At 31.2% G+C, this 14,147-nt stretch overlaps 2 protein-coding genes across 3 annotated transcripts; both read right to left on the bottom strand.

Moving 5' to 3' along the window:
* Nucleotides 1-7,522: 7,522 nt before the first annotated feature.
* Nucleotides 7,523-10,313, bottom strand: LOC126673605 (uncharacterized). Its single transcript, XM_050367813.2, has 4 exons — nucleotides 9,897-10,313; nucleotides 9,706-9,822; nucleotides 9,318-9,629; nucleotides 7,523-8,153 (listed from the first exon to the last, which is right to left on the bottom strand). The coding sequence occupies exons 1-4, from the start codon at nucleotides 10,302-10,304 to the stop codon at nucleotides 7,953-7,955; spliced, it is 1,038 nt and encodes a 345-aa protein (XP_050223770.1). The 5' UTR covers nucleotides 10,305-10,313; the 3' UTR covers nucleotides 7,523-7,952.
* A 953-nt stretch (nucleotides 10,314-11,266) lies between these two features.
* On the bottom strand, nucleotides 11,267-13,631 carry LOC126673604 (transcription factor MYB35-like). Of its 2 annotated transcripts, XM_050367812.2 has the most exons (4): nucleotides 13,496-13,631; nucleotides 13,221-13,364; nucleotides 12,250-12,379; nucleotides 11,267-12,173 (listed from the first exon to the last, which is right to left on the bottom strand). In XM_050367812.2, exons 2-4 carry the CDS (start codon nucleotides 13,351-13,353, stop codon nucleotides 11,342-11,344), a joined length of 1,095 nt encoding a protein of 364 aa, XP_050223769.1. In that variant the 5' UTR covers nucleotides 13,354-13,364; nucleotides 13,496-13,631; the 3' UTR covers nucleotides 11,267-11,341. The 2 variants fall into 2 exon arrangements, with proteins under 2 accessions (XP_050223769.1, XP_050223768.1); XM_050367811.2 differs by lacking the exon at nucleotides 13,496-13,631 and having other exon boundaries at nucleotides 13,221-13,489.
* Nucleotides 13,632-14,147: the final 516 nt, after the last annotated feature.

Raw genomic sequence — 14,147 nt, 5'->3', positions numbered from 1 at the left:
AGATATTTTAAAATCTAAGAATTATAAAAAAAAAATTAAATTTATGAAAACTCATAGAGATAATACTGATAGTGATTCATTGTATTATATATAATAATAATTATTTGAAATTTTAAATATACAAATCTTTAGCATATATGTTAGTCATAACTAAAACTCTTATATTCATCATTAATGTATTAACTAAGTCTGTGATTGAGACTATGCCGATATATGCGATGCAAACTACCGCTATTCTGAAGGGCATTTGTAATGACATTGAGTTGAAGTGTAGACAGTTCGTGTGGGAATCTTCAAGTTTTGAGAGAAAATCAGTCTCGTAAATTGGTCGACGGCGAGGCAGCCAAAAGCAAACGAGGGATTAGGATTTAGACATTTGCATATTATGAACAATGCTCTCCTTATGAAAATTGGTTGATGCGTTATTGACAATCAGGATTGTTTTTGGGTTAAATTTCTGAGAACTAAATATAAATTCTCGGATGATAACATTCATAGTTTGAATCGCACGAATGGAGCTTCACATCTTTGAAAAGCTTTAAATAATATTTTGGCTACCATTTTAGAGGAGGTTTTGTGGGCGTTATGTGATGGGGCCAAGGTTCGATTTTGGGTTGATTCGTGACTTGGTGAGACGGGCTTGTTGTTTCAGTATTTTGCCGCAACTATCCCTACTAATAAGTTGTATGTTACAACCAAGGAGTATGTGATTGATAATAACTCTTAGAATTGGGCGAAATTTGAACAGTACCTTCTATCCTTATGAAGATTGCTAATTTTGTTCCTCCTAACCCAGCTAATGGTACAAATTTTATCTATTGGGGCCATTCGCCATCTAGGAAATTTACTACAAAAAGTGCGTACAATGCTATGGCTCATAACAATTGGGATAGTCTTGATAACTATTGGAAAGTCACATGGTATTGGCCTGGACCAGAATGGATAAGATACTTTCTTTGGCTTATGTCCCACGGCAGTTTATAAACGAACGCGGAGAGATATCAGCGACATATATCCCATGACAAGTTCTGCCCCAAGTATCAAAATAATGTGGAGGATAGCTTGCATGTGCTTCGTGATTGTATTTACGCAAGAAATCTGTGGCATCATTTAATCGATTAGAATAAATATGGGTAGTTTTTTGAACCTAACTCAAAGGATTGGTTGTACAGTAACTTGACTAGAAAGAGTAATTGCGTATGAAGGACGACTGAGTGTGGGTCTTTGGCGTTACAGTTTGGCGTATTTGGATGTGGAGAAATAAAACCATTTTTGCTAGTGAAGTTTGTTTTATTGGCCAGGTGGGTTCAGATATCAACAATAAAGTTCAATATATTTTGTTTGCTAGAAATTCTATTGCTAAGAAAATGAGCATTCGGTCAAAAAATAGCCCAAATTTCTTGTCGTTGTCCTCCTCCAAGTTGGGTTAAAATAAATATATATGGTGCCTTCAGTTCAAGGTCGAATATAGCCCGAGCAGGTGGCCTCGTTAGAAACGAGTTTGGTGGTTGGCTTGGTAGTTTTTCCATGACCATCGGTGTTGATTCACTTTTAGGAGCTGAGCTTCGAGGTGTTTTTCATGGTCTCCAAATGGGCCGGGATTTTGGAGTGAGACGAGTTATTCTCGAAGTTGATAATATAAAAGTGGTGGATTTAATTAATAAAGGCTCTGATGTAGGTCACTTTTCCAATCTACCTGTTGCATTTCAGTCTTTGATCGCTAAGAACTTGAAAGTTAGAGTGTGTCATATTTTTATGGAAGCTAATTTTGTGGCCCATCATCTTGCGTCTATAAGCAATGAGAATATGATAGGATTGGTCTCTTATGATAGTCCTCCGTCTAGCTTATACTTTTGGTTATTATACGATGTTCATGATGTATCGTATGACAGTTGCGTTTAGTTTTTTTTCTACTTAGATTTTATCTCTTTTCCTTATAACAAAAAAATGTATTAACTCTAGTTCTACAATATTAATGAATAGGGAAAAATTTCAACTCAAAATTCTCTTTTAACCTAATAATTTTTTACCGATATTAAAATTTAATTTTTTTTTTATTTTCAGAAAATCTATGAATTACATATTTATATAAAAAGCCTCTTTAGAATTTATACAAATAAATATTATTGGGGCTTCTTTTTTATAAAGAAAAAACTTAAACTTCTAGAAATTCAACAATAGCTAAAAGCCATAGAAGTCAAGAAAAAGCAATTGGTGGTAAAAAAAATGTATCGGTAAATGCAGTTTTCATGTTAGATATGGAGAAACCTTTCTAAAAATGGAAAAAATTGTTATCTAATTGAACACAGATTACTGATAATAACAGTCTAAAAATGGCAACGAACAAAATTGAGTTGATTAATTAATCATGGAAGTCCTCCTCAAACCTTTTCCCAACTTGTCGCAATTCATGAACTTACTTTTCATGTTAAATTCCAAAAAGTGCTTTTTATGGTAATTAGTACCAAATTTATTTTATTACTACAAGTTACAGCTGAAGAGGAGATATTAAAATTTGAAACGAGAAATGACAATTGGGCGAGGTGGGCATGGGGAAGCCTTCCCCATCCCCATTCCCGCGTCTACGAGGAATCTCAATCTGTCCCCAATTAATTATAAAAAATACCATTATCTTTTATAATATTTATATTTATAACTAAATATAAACTAATAAAAAAATTTAGTTAAATTATTTAAAATATAAAAGAACATACTAAAACTTATAATAAAACATAAAATATATATAAATATAAATCGGGTCTACATGAAGACGGGAATGGAAATCCCCACGAAGTGGGGACTATACTCTCCGTTCCTTTCCCATATCCGTGGATTGAGAATAATTTTTTCTCATTCCCGTATTCAGAGGGTAATTGATGGAAAATTTGCGCCATATTAAGAGCGAGTCTCCATGGTAAACAGAGAACGGAAAATCCTCGTGTCATTGCCATTATTTTGAGCACTAAGATTTGATTAACAAATAAATATGCTTTCCTCGTTAAGAATGGAGTTGCGTTTTTTGCATATAGATTAAGTAAAAGATAATTAATATTATATATTTTCTTTGTATAAAACTATTAAATTATAGTGGCTACAATTTAATTAAACTTCTTGAATGAATTAAGTTTATATAATTTGAATATAAAAAAATTATTTTAAAAAACCTAGATTATTTCTTATAATATTAATAATTTTTTTATTTAATATGACTTAATTTATTTATAATCTAAAAATCGTAAATATTTATGATTTTATAGTAATTTATATCAATAGTAAATAAATTTACCGAATAAGTATACACTATTAATTTTTTTTTTTTTATATATATATATATATATATATATATATATATTTTGTGGGTTATCTAATTCTTGTTCCTTTACTACAAAAGATAAAAACTAAAAAAAAAAAATTAAATCTTATCAGTTATAGTTAACTGAGGCAATTAAGAGATTCTTAAAGCTTGTAGACAGTTGATGAGTTAGTATTTCAGTTAAACATAAAGCAAGTAACATGTTAGGTAAATACCTAAGATATTGTCTCATTAATTATTGGAAGTCTTCATAATCAACTAGAGTCTAGATGAAGATATAATTTTGTCGAGACACAAAGAAAAATTAAATTAAATAAGCACTAGCAGTTCATCATTAGTCTAGAGAATTTTTCGGACCTAATCTAATTAAAATATTTAAATAGAATTTTTTAGTGCATATACAAAATCGTCTTACCTAAACATGTGATTTTATAAAACATTTTTTGTGTATTATATATAAAATAATATAAAAGAAGGAGAAGGAGGTTTTTTCTTCTTCTTTTAAATCAAACATACTTCATTACTCAAGCCGAAACGGTTACAAGTGTAAGAGTTCAAGAAAGTTCGAAAACCAATCCCGATAACCTGATAAGGAACAAGCATCGCGCGCTAACAAACGCACGGTTTGACTCGCATATCGCCTTACAAACAAAAAAGATAAATTATGAATCTGTTTTGCTAAAACGATATATTCATCACCAACATGTCCTCAACTACCAACTCTGGATTACAAATATCAAGAATAGTTCCCTAATGCCTATAAGCTCTCCGAACGAGGATCAAAATCTCCTCTAAACCCGAGCTGTCTAGTTTTTGATATGTAAAATTTTAAACTTTAAAGTTACATCGCTCAAACATCATATGTTGGAATTTAATATGTCAATACTCCAAATTCAATTTACGATTTGACAAAAATAGATAAAATAATTGCCAATTTAATAGTAATATTAATTTTTATATCAATTCATGAACGCATTTAGAAAATAAATTCATATTTAAGCAATCAATGGCCTAACATCCTTTTTGATGGATTCATTATTTAAAAAAAAATGGATAGAAATAGTATATATTATATCTTTTATAAAAATGGACGAAAAAAATTAAAGATACATAAAACAATTTTTTCAAGGTGAACACCACTATATTATTGCATTTGTATGAATATTTCAAGGATTAATTGCTAATTAAATCACGAACTTTAGCGTGAATTGCAAAAGTTTGAAACTTGGCAATATTAGTTATCAACTTTTATTTTTATAGCCAATCAGAATACCGTCCAATCGTGCTACAACGAAAATGCTGACATGTTTGATATTTTAATGTCCATGTCAGCTCTTTTTTAGCTCGGTGTTCTTATTTTCCAAATAATAAAAATTGGTGGATGATATTACCAAAATTCAAAATTTATGTTGTAATTGCAAATCACGTTAAAATTTGTGATTTAGTTTGCAATAACCCTATATTAAATTATTATATTTATAAATAGGTAATTGTTCATTATACGCTCTATATAGTTCCGCTCATACTTCTCTCTTACTTGTTTTATCATTAATCACAAACAAGTTAAAATAAGAACCATACCTGCCTCTATCATCAATACTATTCTTTGCCTAACCTGCTTAGTCAAAAAAAAGTATACTTAGCTAAGCAAATAGATTAATCACTAAAAAGCTTCTTTTTATCATACCAATCTTAGCATGCACAAAAATTTAACATTCATATGATAATATATCTCTATTTCTTTCTTTAATTTTAAATTTGACATGCCCTAGTAAGTACAACTCCACTCTTTTACTACTTTGTTTTGTTGGTTGATGTGTGCATTTGATAATGACATTCACTATAACTAGAAATTCTTCAATTGTACTTCTTCTAATTGGCTCTTTTTTTTAATACATGTGCTTCAAAAATAACTTTGTTATTTTGAAATTTATTTTGATCTCTTGTTGTGTTAGTTTTTCCAATCTCACCATCAACACCAATCCCACATGCAAATTTTACATTTACATCATGTCCACATAAGGTGGCATTATATATTAGATAAACCTCAAGATCATAAGTAAATAAAGAAAGAGAATTGCTAAGGAAAAATGTTTCTTGTTGTTTTCACCTTGTGATACATTTATTAGATATAGTTTTTAAAAGAAAAAAGTTGAGTGTGGGAATCAAAAAATAAAAAATAAAACAGTGAGAAAGAAGACAAAATAAATTGAAAAGGAAGAGCAAAATGAAACATTTTAAAAATTATATGAAAAATAACAGATGATTAATAGCCGTCCACCTTATCCTTTGTTTCCTTCTAAAATAGTATATTGAAATAATGTTCTAACCCAAAAATAAAATAAAATTTAAATTTAAATTTTATTTCATTTTTGGGTTAGAACATTATTTCTGTATTTCTATACATTAGCGACATTAAAATTAAAATAATTACTACCATTTCTGTTTTTTTTTCTTTTAAAAATTATTCTCTCTCTTATAAATAATTGAATTTCGAATATTAGAAAATAAAATTTAGTTATCTAAACCTAAATATCATGAGAAAACAGTGTTTTTTTTTTTAAATTCAAAAGTAACTGTCTATCCGTCCCAAATTAATAAGCATTGTATCATTTTTTATATCTTAAGTTATAGGCACTTAATTATTACTTAAATAATCAATTATTATACCTTCATTAATTATAATAGAAATTAAAAAGTAAATAGAATTTTTAAATCATACAAAATTACTGTTAAATTAAATACAAATAAATAAATGGTATTTTTGTTAATTAACTCATTATATCTATTTGAACTATTTTCTAATACTTTTGCGTCTATTAATTTGGAATGAGAGGATAATACTTACAACCTAAAATCCGAATAATAGTAATCGTTTCATTAATATTATTTTATCATCTTTTAAAGAGGTGCAACACGAATACTTTTTAGGAGGTCGCTCATTCTAGCATGCTCTCGTCCAAACATGTGGCGAAATATGTTCAACTTCGAAATTCTTATTAGTGTGTTAGTACTATTATGATCGCCCATGGTTTTAACATTAAACTTTTAGCTGAACAAGTCAAATTGAAAATCTCCATAGTCGACTTTATGGAAGTAAACTTGACTTTGGGTGGCATAGGCAAAAGCAATAAAAGTTGGGGCCTCGTATTGCTATTTTACAGTAAGCTAGAGAAGCACCTAAACAAAATTAACACTTCAATGGAGAGGTCAAATTTATGGACAAAAGTAGCAATCGAAGCTGAAAATGAAGAAGTGGTTTTTCTCATAAAAGGAAAAGTTGGTTCGAGACAAAGTTGCCAAAATAAGGTACAAGACACACACACACAGTGGATGGTGCCAACAATGATGTGTCAACATTGCCCTAGCCATACCCACTCCTACTAGTAGAAAACATCATCTCTAATTGCTACCAAATTTCATAATCAGTAAATATCTCCATAATTTGCGGCTATGCATTTTGTTATTCAACCGAATTTGTAAGAATTTACAATTTTTAAACCAAATTCAATTTCGGTTTGCTCTACAACTTGACAAAAGAAAAAATGATATCCAAAACTGAACCGAGCTAAAAAAAATCTAAAAACATTAGAATCGAATTGAACCAAAAAAATTTGGGTTCGATTCCGTAATTATGTCCAATCAGAATTTTGCACATCCCCAATTTCATTAAAACATAAAATTGCAGCAGTCTAGATATAGAGACCTCGACCATTTCATCAAAATTAAAAAAAAATTGTTGCAAGCTAAGGGTGTTGGATTACTCGTAAACCTAAAGAAGTTATAAGGCCTAATTGCAGATAATTTGAGTTAAGTCTTGTTTTTGTTGTTGATGATTGTTCTAATGGTGAATTTTATTTTCTTCTATAGGGGTAGTAAGATACAAAATTTAATCCCAATTTATTTACAGGGTAGTTTCAAGATTAACTGAGAAGCAAGAAATTCTGAGCTATTAGAAACATGTGCTGCTGCACTAGGGTTTACATTTGCTTCAGGAACAAACTATCACATCCATTATTCTGATTTAGAATTGCCACTGTTGAAAAAAATGTACAGGTTTGGCAATGGCAGAAGTTTTTATCAGAATCGGGACATACCAAATACCAAATCCGCCTATCACCCCAGCATACTCTTAACAAAAGATCGAATCTGCATTTTGACTAGCAGGAAACAACAAATTCTTATAAAAGGAGTTGAACAGAATTATCGGAGGGATAAACATGTTGACAGTTGAAATCCCGCCACAATAATGCTTTTGCACATTTGCACTATCAAAACAAGTATGTTATCAGATGTCTTTAACTATTCGCAATCTCAAAACTATATACAGCCAAGCAAGCCAGTAATTCAATTCAGTCCCTAAAATTCAGTTCTTTCAGCAATATCTATTACAGTTTAAAACTCACAGGATGTTAGACCATTGCAAAAGCAAAAAAGACACTGCTGGCAATAATAATAGGCAGTACTACTACTACATTTACATATAATTAAAAATTTAAAGAATAAAATTAAAAATGTCCCAGAGAATAATAAGACAGAGTAAAGAAGTACGCGACTACTCACCTAAGGTCATTGATGCCAAAGAAGACTTTAACTCTAGCAGCAGATGTCAATGGCAAAGCATGTTTGTGTATAGCAACTAATTCCATGGACTTGGCTGCCGGGCATCTCTAAAAGCTGAAGTGCCACCAGATGCTGCAGGTGAAGGAGAAGAAGCAATATAATTTGTTCCCGATGCCGAAACTGCAGGCAAGTTCGCAGGAGGACCTTGGTGTCCTGTTGGAGCAAAGCGCGATGGGCTACTGGTGGTTCCAATACTCGGTCGAGAGGGGTGTGGAAGCTGAAAAGAGTTGCAGAGAGTGAATAAATATAAACTGGTAAACCGTGAATCTTCCATTAAGAATAGAAGCTAAAGAAAAAAAAACAGATAAGAATCAAATAATAAATATGACCACTCATTCAATCCCACAACTACCCATTTAAAATTATTTCTTTGGTACAGTATATCATATTTCTGCATGTAAGAGATGGACAAAATGTGCGCATACGTATGATTGCTCGTCATGAAGCGGATGAATGATTAATTGATATGTATTGACTGACCTCATTCTCATTGGTATGCATAGATTCACCTAATTGAATATAGTTTGTTCTGACTTCTGAGCACTCAAAACTTAGCATTGTACAATATTTAAAACTAATCAATCTCAATTGATTTTACTTTTCTTGGTAAAACTTAGCAGTACAACATTTTAACTTATCCAATCTCAATTGGTTTTACTTCTTAGTAAGACTAGTTTATAAGTTGATCGACTGGCAACTTCTTGGCACTTCAGACTCATTCTTGAGTTGCCATCAGAGCTATAATCTTCTATCACATGCTCCTCAATCTTCCATTGGAAGAGAAAATATTCAATTTGCTTTTTAATGACATTATGTCCAAGGTTAAAAAAACATCAAAAATACTTACTGGATATAGCCCAATAATGCCAAATATTAACTTCAAAGCTTTAGGAAATGGTTCAAATAACAGAATACAATCAGATAAAACAATAAGTTTAACTTTCTACCATCTTGTTAACCATTTACTACTACTAGGGTTTTAATAATACACGTTCCCTCCAAAGCTGACAGCATAGATAAAGTTAGAAAGCACTTGTTCATTTTACTTTTACAGAATCCGAATTCTATCCTGAGTCAGTATCCTACAAATCCCTTGTGGTGGTCATCTATATATAGATCAGTACATTTCATACTTCTTCATATGCGAAGGTGTGAATCAATCTGGCCAATCAACATAAAGCTTCTCAAGAACCTAACATAACGATCTCTCCGATGCACGTCTAACTAAAAGGTGTTAATCAAACATTGTGCAGAGTTCAGATATTCAACTAAAACCATAAACTAATTACATGGGCAAAGTGGCAAACAAACACTCAGGTAAACACAAATTTGAAGAAAATACGAACAGAATGGTGAAAACTATATGAAACTGTGCATTTACCACATTAAAGGAAGCCTTTCTCAAAGGAGATTCCGATGATGGCGATGTACTGCTCATTCGCTTTAAATGACGAGAATGATGATTGCTATTGTTATTCGTATTATTATGATGGTTTTGATTTAAAACATCCTCAGGCTCACCCCCTTCCATCAAATCACCACCAACATTCGCCTCCGAACTCATCCTAGGAGTAGCTTGCCTGCTCATTGATCCAGAATCATTCGTAACCTCAACTTGAATTGGAGGCGGCACAGATGTCGCTGTTCCTTGCACATTATTCCTTCTCTTCAATTCCTCCTCCACATTCAAAATCTGCCCAAAAAAACACACACCAATCAAATCAACAATCTCAGCAAATCGAAACAGTAATTCACAATCACATAATTACCTGCTTTAAAACTTGCACTAAATTATGCTTCTTCTGATTCAAAACTTCTAATTTCTCCTCCACTTCATTTTTCCTTTTATCTTTTTCATCTACTTCACCATCAGCTTTACATGGTACCTGCACAAACATTATAAGATTAAATATTTTTCAAAAACTTAATCAAAAACAAAATCTCAACACAAAATTCACACCTCAGCATCATTACGATCATCTTTCAATTTCTCATCTCCGTTACAAACTGCCACGTCAACTTGCTGACGCCTATCAGAATTAGACACGTCATCATGATCTTTAACAACCTCCTTAGTAATAGAATTAGGAGTAGTCCGTTCCTCTTCACGATTTTTTTCTTTCGGCTCCTCTTCTACTACAACCTCCTTTTTTATGTTAGGGTTAGGGTTAGGGTTGGGGTTGTGATGTGAGGTGGTGGCGACGGCGGTTGTTGCGGCAGGGGAACGGAGGCGGGAGAGCGCTTTGGTACGGCGATTTAAGAGGGATTTAAATTCTTTGAGGGAGATTTTACGAGCCGGCATTAGCCATCTGCGAGGTAAGTCAGGGACTCTGTGTAAGTTACCTCTGTATAACGAAATCGATACCATTTTTCTCTGGTTTTTTTCTCCTGGTTCGTCACTTGCGATTTGATTATTTTATTTTTTGTTCTAATTGTCGTTTACTAATTTTGGTAGAACATTAATACGACAGGTCGTTTTGATGAGTCTAATGTTTAATTAACCCCAGTTACCGGGCTTGGCTTGGGTCTGGGCTTTTACTATCCTATCAAGTATTTCGGCCTTTCTTGTATTAAATGATAGTCATTGTGGTAAATTGGTAATTAACTGAAGCTAGAATTTAGATGTATTTGGTAAAAATAAATTTGATAAATTTTAAAATAAACATTACAAAAATGGAAACAGTTATTTTGTTAATTTTAGAATTTATCTGAAATTTAATTTTTATTAACCTTATTGTTTAATTTTACTTAAAATTAATGTAAATTTTTAATTAAATCTTAGAGTGTAATTTTATATAATTTTGGCATTTTAAAGTAAATAATGATGAATATTATATATATAAAAAATAATTTTTCTTCAAATTTAAAATGTTTAGAACATGTTTTTCTCAATAAAAAAATTATTTAGAAAATTACATATTCGTGTTTGGTTATTTCTAAAGTTCCTATAAAATTTATTTTTTAAAACTATATAATTGTAATATTTGGTACACGAATATTTAATTTAATTACCTAAATTTTCAAATGAATTCTATACTGTGATGAGAGTATTTAATAACAACAAAGTATATTTCTAATATTGAAAAGAGAATATCGATGATTGTATCTCACATAAAAAAATGACATTTAAAAGAATAAAATATTTATTAAATTAGAAATGCTATAAAAAGTACATTTATTTTTTAGGATATTGAATATAAAAATGTAATTGTGAATGAATTATATATACTCTAAAACTTATTTAAGAAGTGAGTTTACTTTAGGATGAATATAGATTTTCAATTCTGTTTTTGCAGCACCAACATTGATGATAAAAAAAATAGAACTAAATGAAAGAACTTTAATAATCAATAAAAAAAAAACCCTTATTACAAGAATCAGCTATATGTCTCTTAATCAAAGTGGTCAGTAGATGAATTGTTCTTCAAGTAAATTAGGAAAATCAAGAAAAATCTCATTTTCTTGATTTAATATAGCTTCAACAAATGAAGTATTAGAAGAAGAAGATGGATTTTGCCCTTGATGATGAAACTTCTGATCTCCTCTAACTCCAACTTGCTCATCACCTTGTAGTGTAACAGTCTGTGCTTGTCTGATCATCAACTCAATATTATTATCATTATTATTACTATTGGACGAATAATTTTTAATTTCTTGAGCTTGTAGATGTTGATCATGATCATTACTCGGTAAAAACGCGTCTTCAAGAAGAAAATCTTTCCAGCTAAACTTCAATGCTGATTTTTCTTGAGCAGCAGTCGAACAAGTAGACGAAGACGACGAGGAAGACGCTGATCCTTCGCTATGAAAATGAGACGGGATTGACACCGGTTCATAGTTCGCGAAACTCGAAGCTTCAGTCACGAGCTTAATCGCTTGCAACTGATTAAACAGATCCACCGAAGAATTGGACTGATTTATGTTCATGTAATGATGAGTGTTGCTCAAGTAACAATCAGCTTTGGGAGACATTAGGGTTTGTGTTTGGCTACTGATGTTAGGGTTTGGATTAGAAATAAAAGCATTTTTGAGGTCTCTAGTGAGGGAGCCAATTCTAGTACTATATTTAGGGTTAATGCACCCAATATTTCCATAATCTGCTAGGATTTGAGAGAAGGGCTTGTGTGTAACAGGGTCTATTCCCATTTCTGAGAGCTTTTTCCGTAGCTTTGTGTTCCAGTAGTTTTTCACATCATTGTCTGTTCTTCCTGGAAGTTGTTGGGCTATGATTGACCACCTGGTTTAACAAATCAGAGTCAGTTGATTGCAGGTTATAGGATTCATAAGATGAGATTGCTTGCATTCGAGCATACCTGCTTCCTATGGCTGCATGAAGCCTAACAATGAGTTCCTCTTCTTGGGATGTGAAGTTGTCGAGTTTTAGGTCTGGTCTCAGGTAATTAGTCCACCTCAGTCTGCAACTTTTTCCACATCTTCTAAGTCCTGAACAACAATTTTATAGCAATTTGATTATAGTTATAGTTTATGGAGCACGGAAAAGAAAGTGCTGAAACGAGAAATGCTCGAAATGACTTTTTTTAAAGGCTCGATGATCAAATAAAGCTAAACGTATAACGAGAATTTTAATTATAATCAAACATTTCATATAGCGGGTTGTGTGGGCCCAGGCACAAAATCAGAAATAAATTCAAAAGAGACACAAATCCGTAAATATTTTTGTATAGACACAAAAATGTCAAAAAACCCTCAATTAGCAATTAGCCAATTGAAACAGAGTATATCCAATGTTTGAATGAATTTTGGCTACATTTGAAACAAATAAATCAAAATAGGCTATAATTGACAAAATATAAAGTTTGGATATAATTGAAATTTTTGCTAAATGTTTTGTTTTATTTTGTCACTAGGCCTTTTTCAAATAGGTTAAATATTGAATTTTGGAGTTTCATGAGCGTATTTGGAAATTAAAGTAAAACACGAAATGCAGGACTTGAAAAAAAAAGTTCAAAAACGGAAACGAAACGTGAAACGTTGAGACACTATTTTTTTTGAAATAAATTATAAATATTGCGTTTCTAAGTTTCCTAAATGTTTTTGGAAACAAAAATGAAAATAAAACATAAGCCCGTTAACTTTTGGAAATAAAAATTAAACGAGAAGTGTAAGATTCAAAAAGTTTTCTAAAACCGAAACATAATGCCGAAAAGTTACTCTCTTCAGGAAAGACCATTCGAAATTTCAGAAGCATTTTAAAAAATATATAAAAATGAAATACAAACGCAAAACTCGACAAGTTTCCGAAAACCGCAACAAAATATAAAACCTGCTTTCTTCGGAAGGGCAGTCCAATTTCCTGTCCCATGCTTAGAAACATGAGCAAGTATCTTAGCATCTTCCTCTTCTGTCCAAAGTCCTCTTTTCACATTCAACTTATCACAACAAGGAGGTCTCACCATTGATCCAAAACCTGATTTTTCATACAAAAAATCATATAAATCAATACACCAAAAATCAAAAATCATACTATAAACTAAAAAATAACAACCACAACAAGTAATTAATAGTGATTATTAGAAAGAAAATAGTTAGTGAATCAACTTAATCTTTGTTTAGCAAATGCCGAACGGAATCGAGATCGAATTGAGGTAAAAGATTAAAGGAGGAACAAAATAGGGTTAAAGGTATAACAAGTGTGTAAGCAAGAAAAGCATGAAGATTTTACTTTCAATTTAAACAAAATGGGTGACAATATATAGAAAGGTCATTCTTTTTTTCATTCTCTTTTGTTTAATTATAAAAATCACCATTTTGGGTTCCAAGAGCATTCATATTGAATCAGGTCTAGATTGGGTACATTTTTTGATTGAATTTAGTGTTAATTTAAGTTTAAAACTATAGATTATTGATTATTAATACTATTTAGTAGCTTGTGTAAAAAGGAGATGACTATATGTTTATATTATGTTTTGTAATATTAATTGATCACAAGTTTTATGAGAGTAACCAATTTTAGTAAAATTTGTATGAGATTTAGCTGTTTTACTAGTGAATATTTGTGGGTTTGAAACATGAGTATTTTGAGATTGCTTGCCCTTTAAGTTATCTGTGTACGTTGTTCTTTGTAAATGACGCCCTTGTTGTTACTCGGCGAAAGATACTTGAAAGATACTTGACCTTAGTACATGGAACCTACCAATCAAATAATTAAAAATTTATGAATGTAACAAAAATGTAATTTTGTAAAATATTA

This window comes from Mercurialis annua, linkage group LG3 (assembly GCF_937616625.2).
Source record: "Mercurialis annua linkage group LG3, ddMerAnnu1.2, whole genome shotgun sequence".
Taxonomy (NCBI): domain Eukaryota; kingdom Viridiplantae; phylum Streptophyta; class Magnoliopsida; order Malpighiales; family Euphorbiaceae; genus Mercurialis; species Mercurialis annua.
Note: the sequence above shows the minus strand (reverse complement) of the source record. Positions and strands in the feature narration are given on the sequence as shown.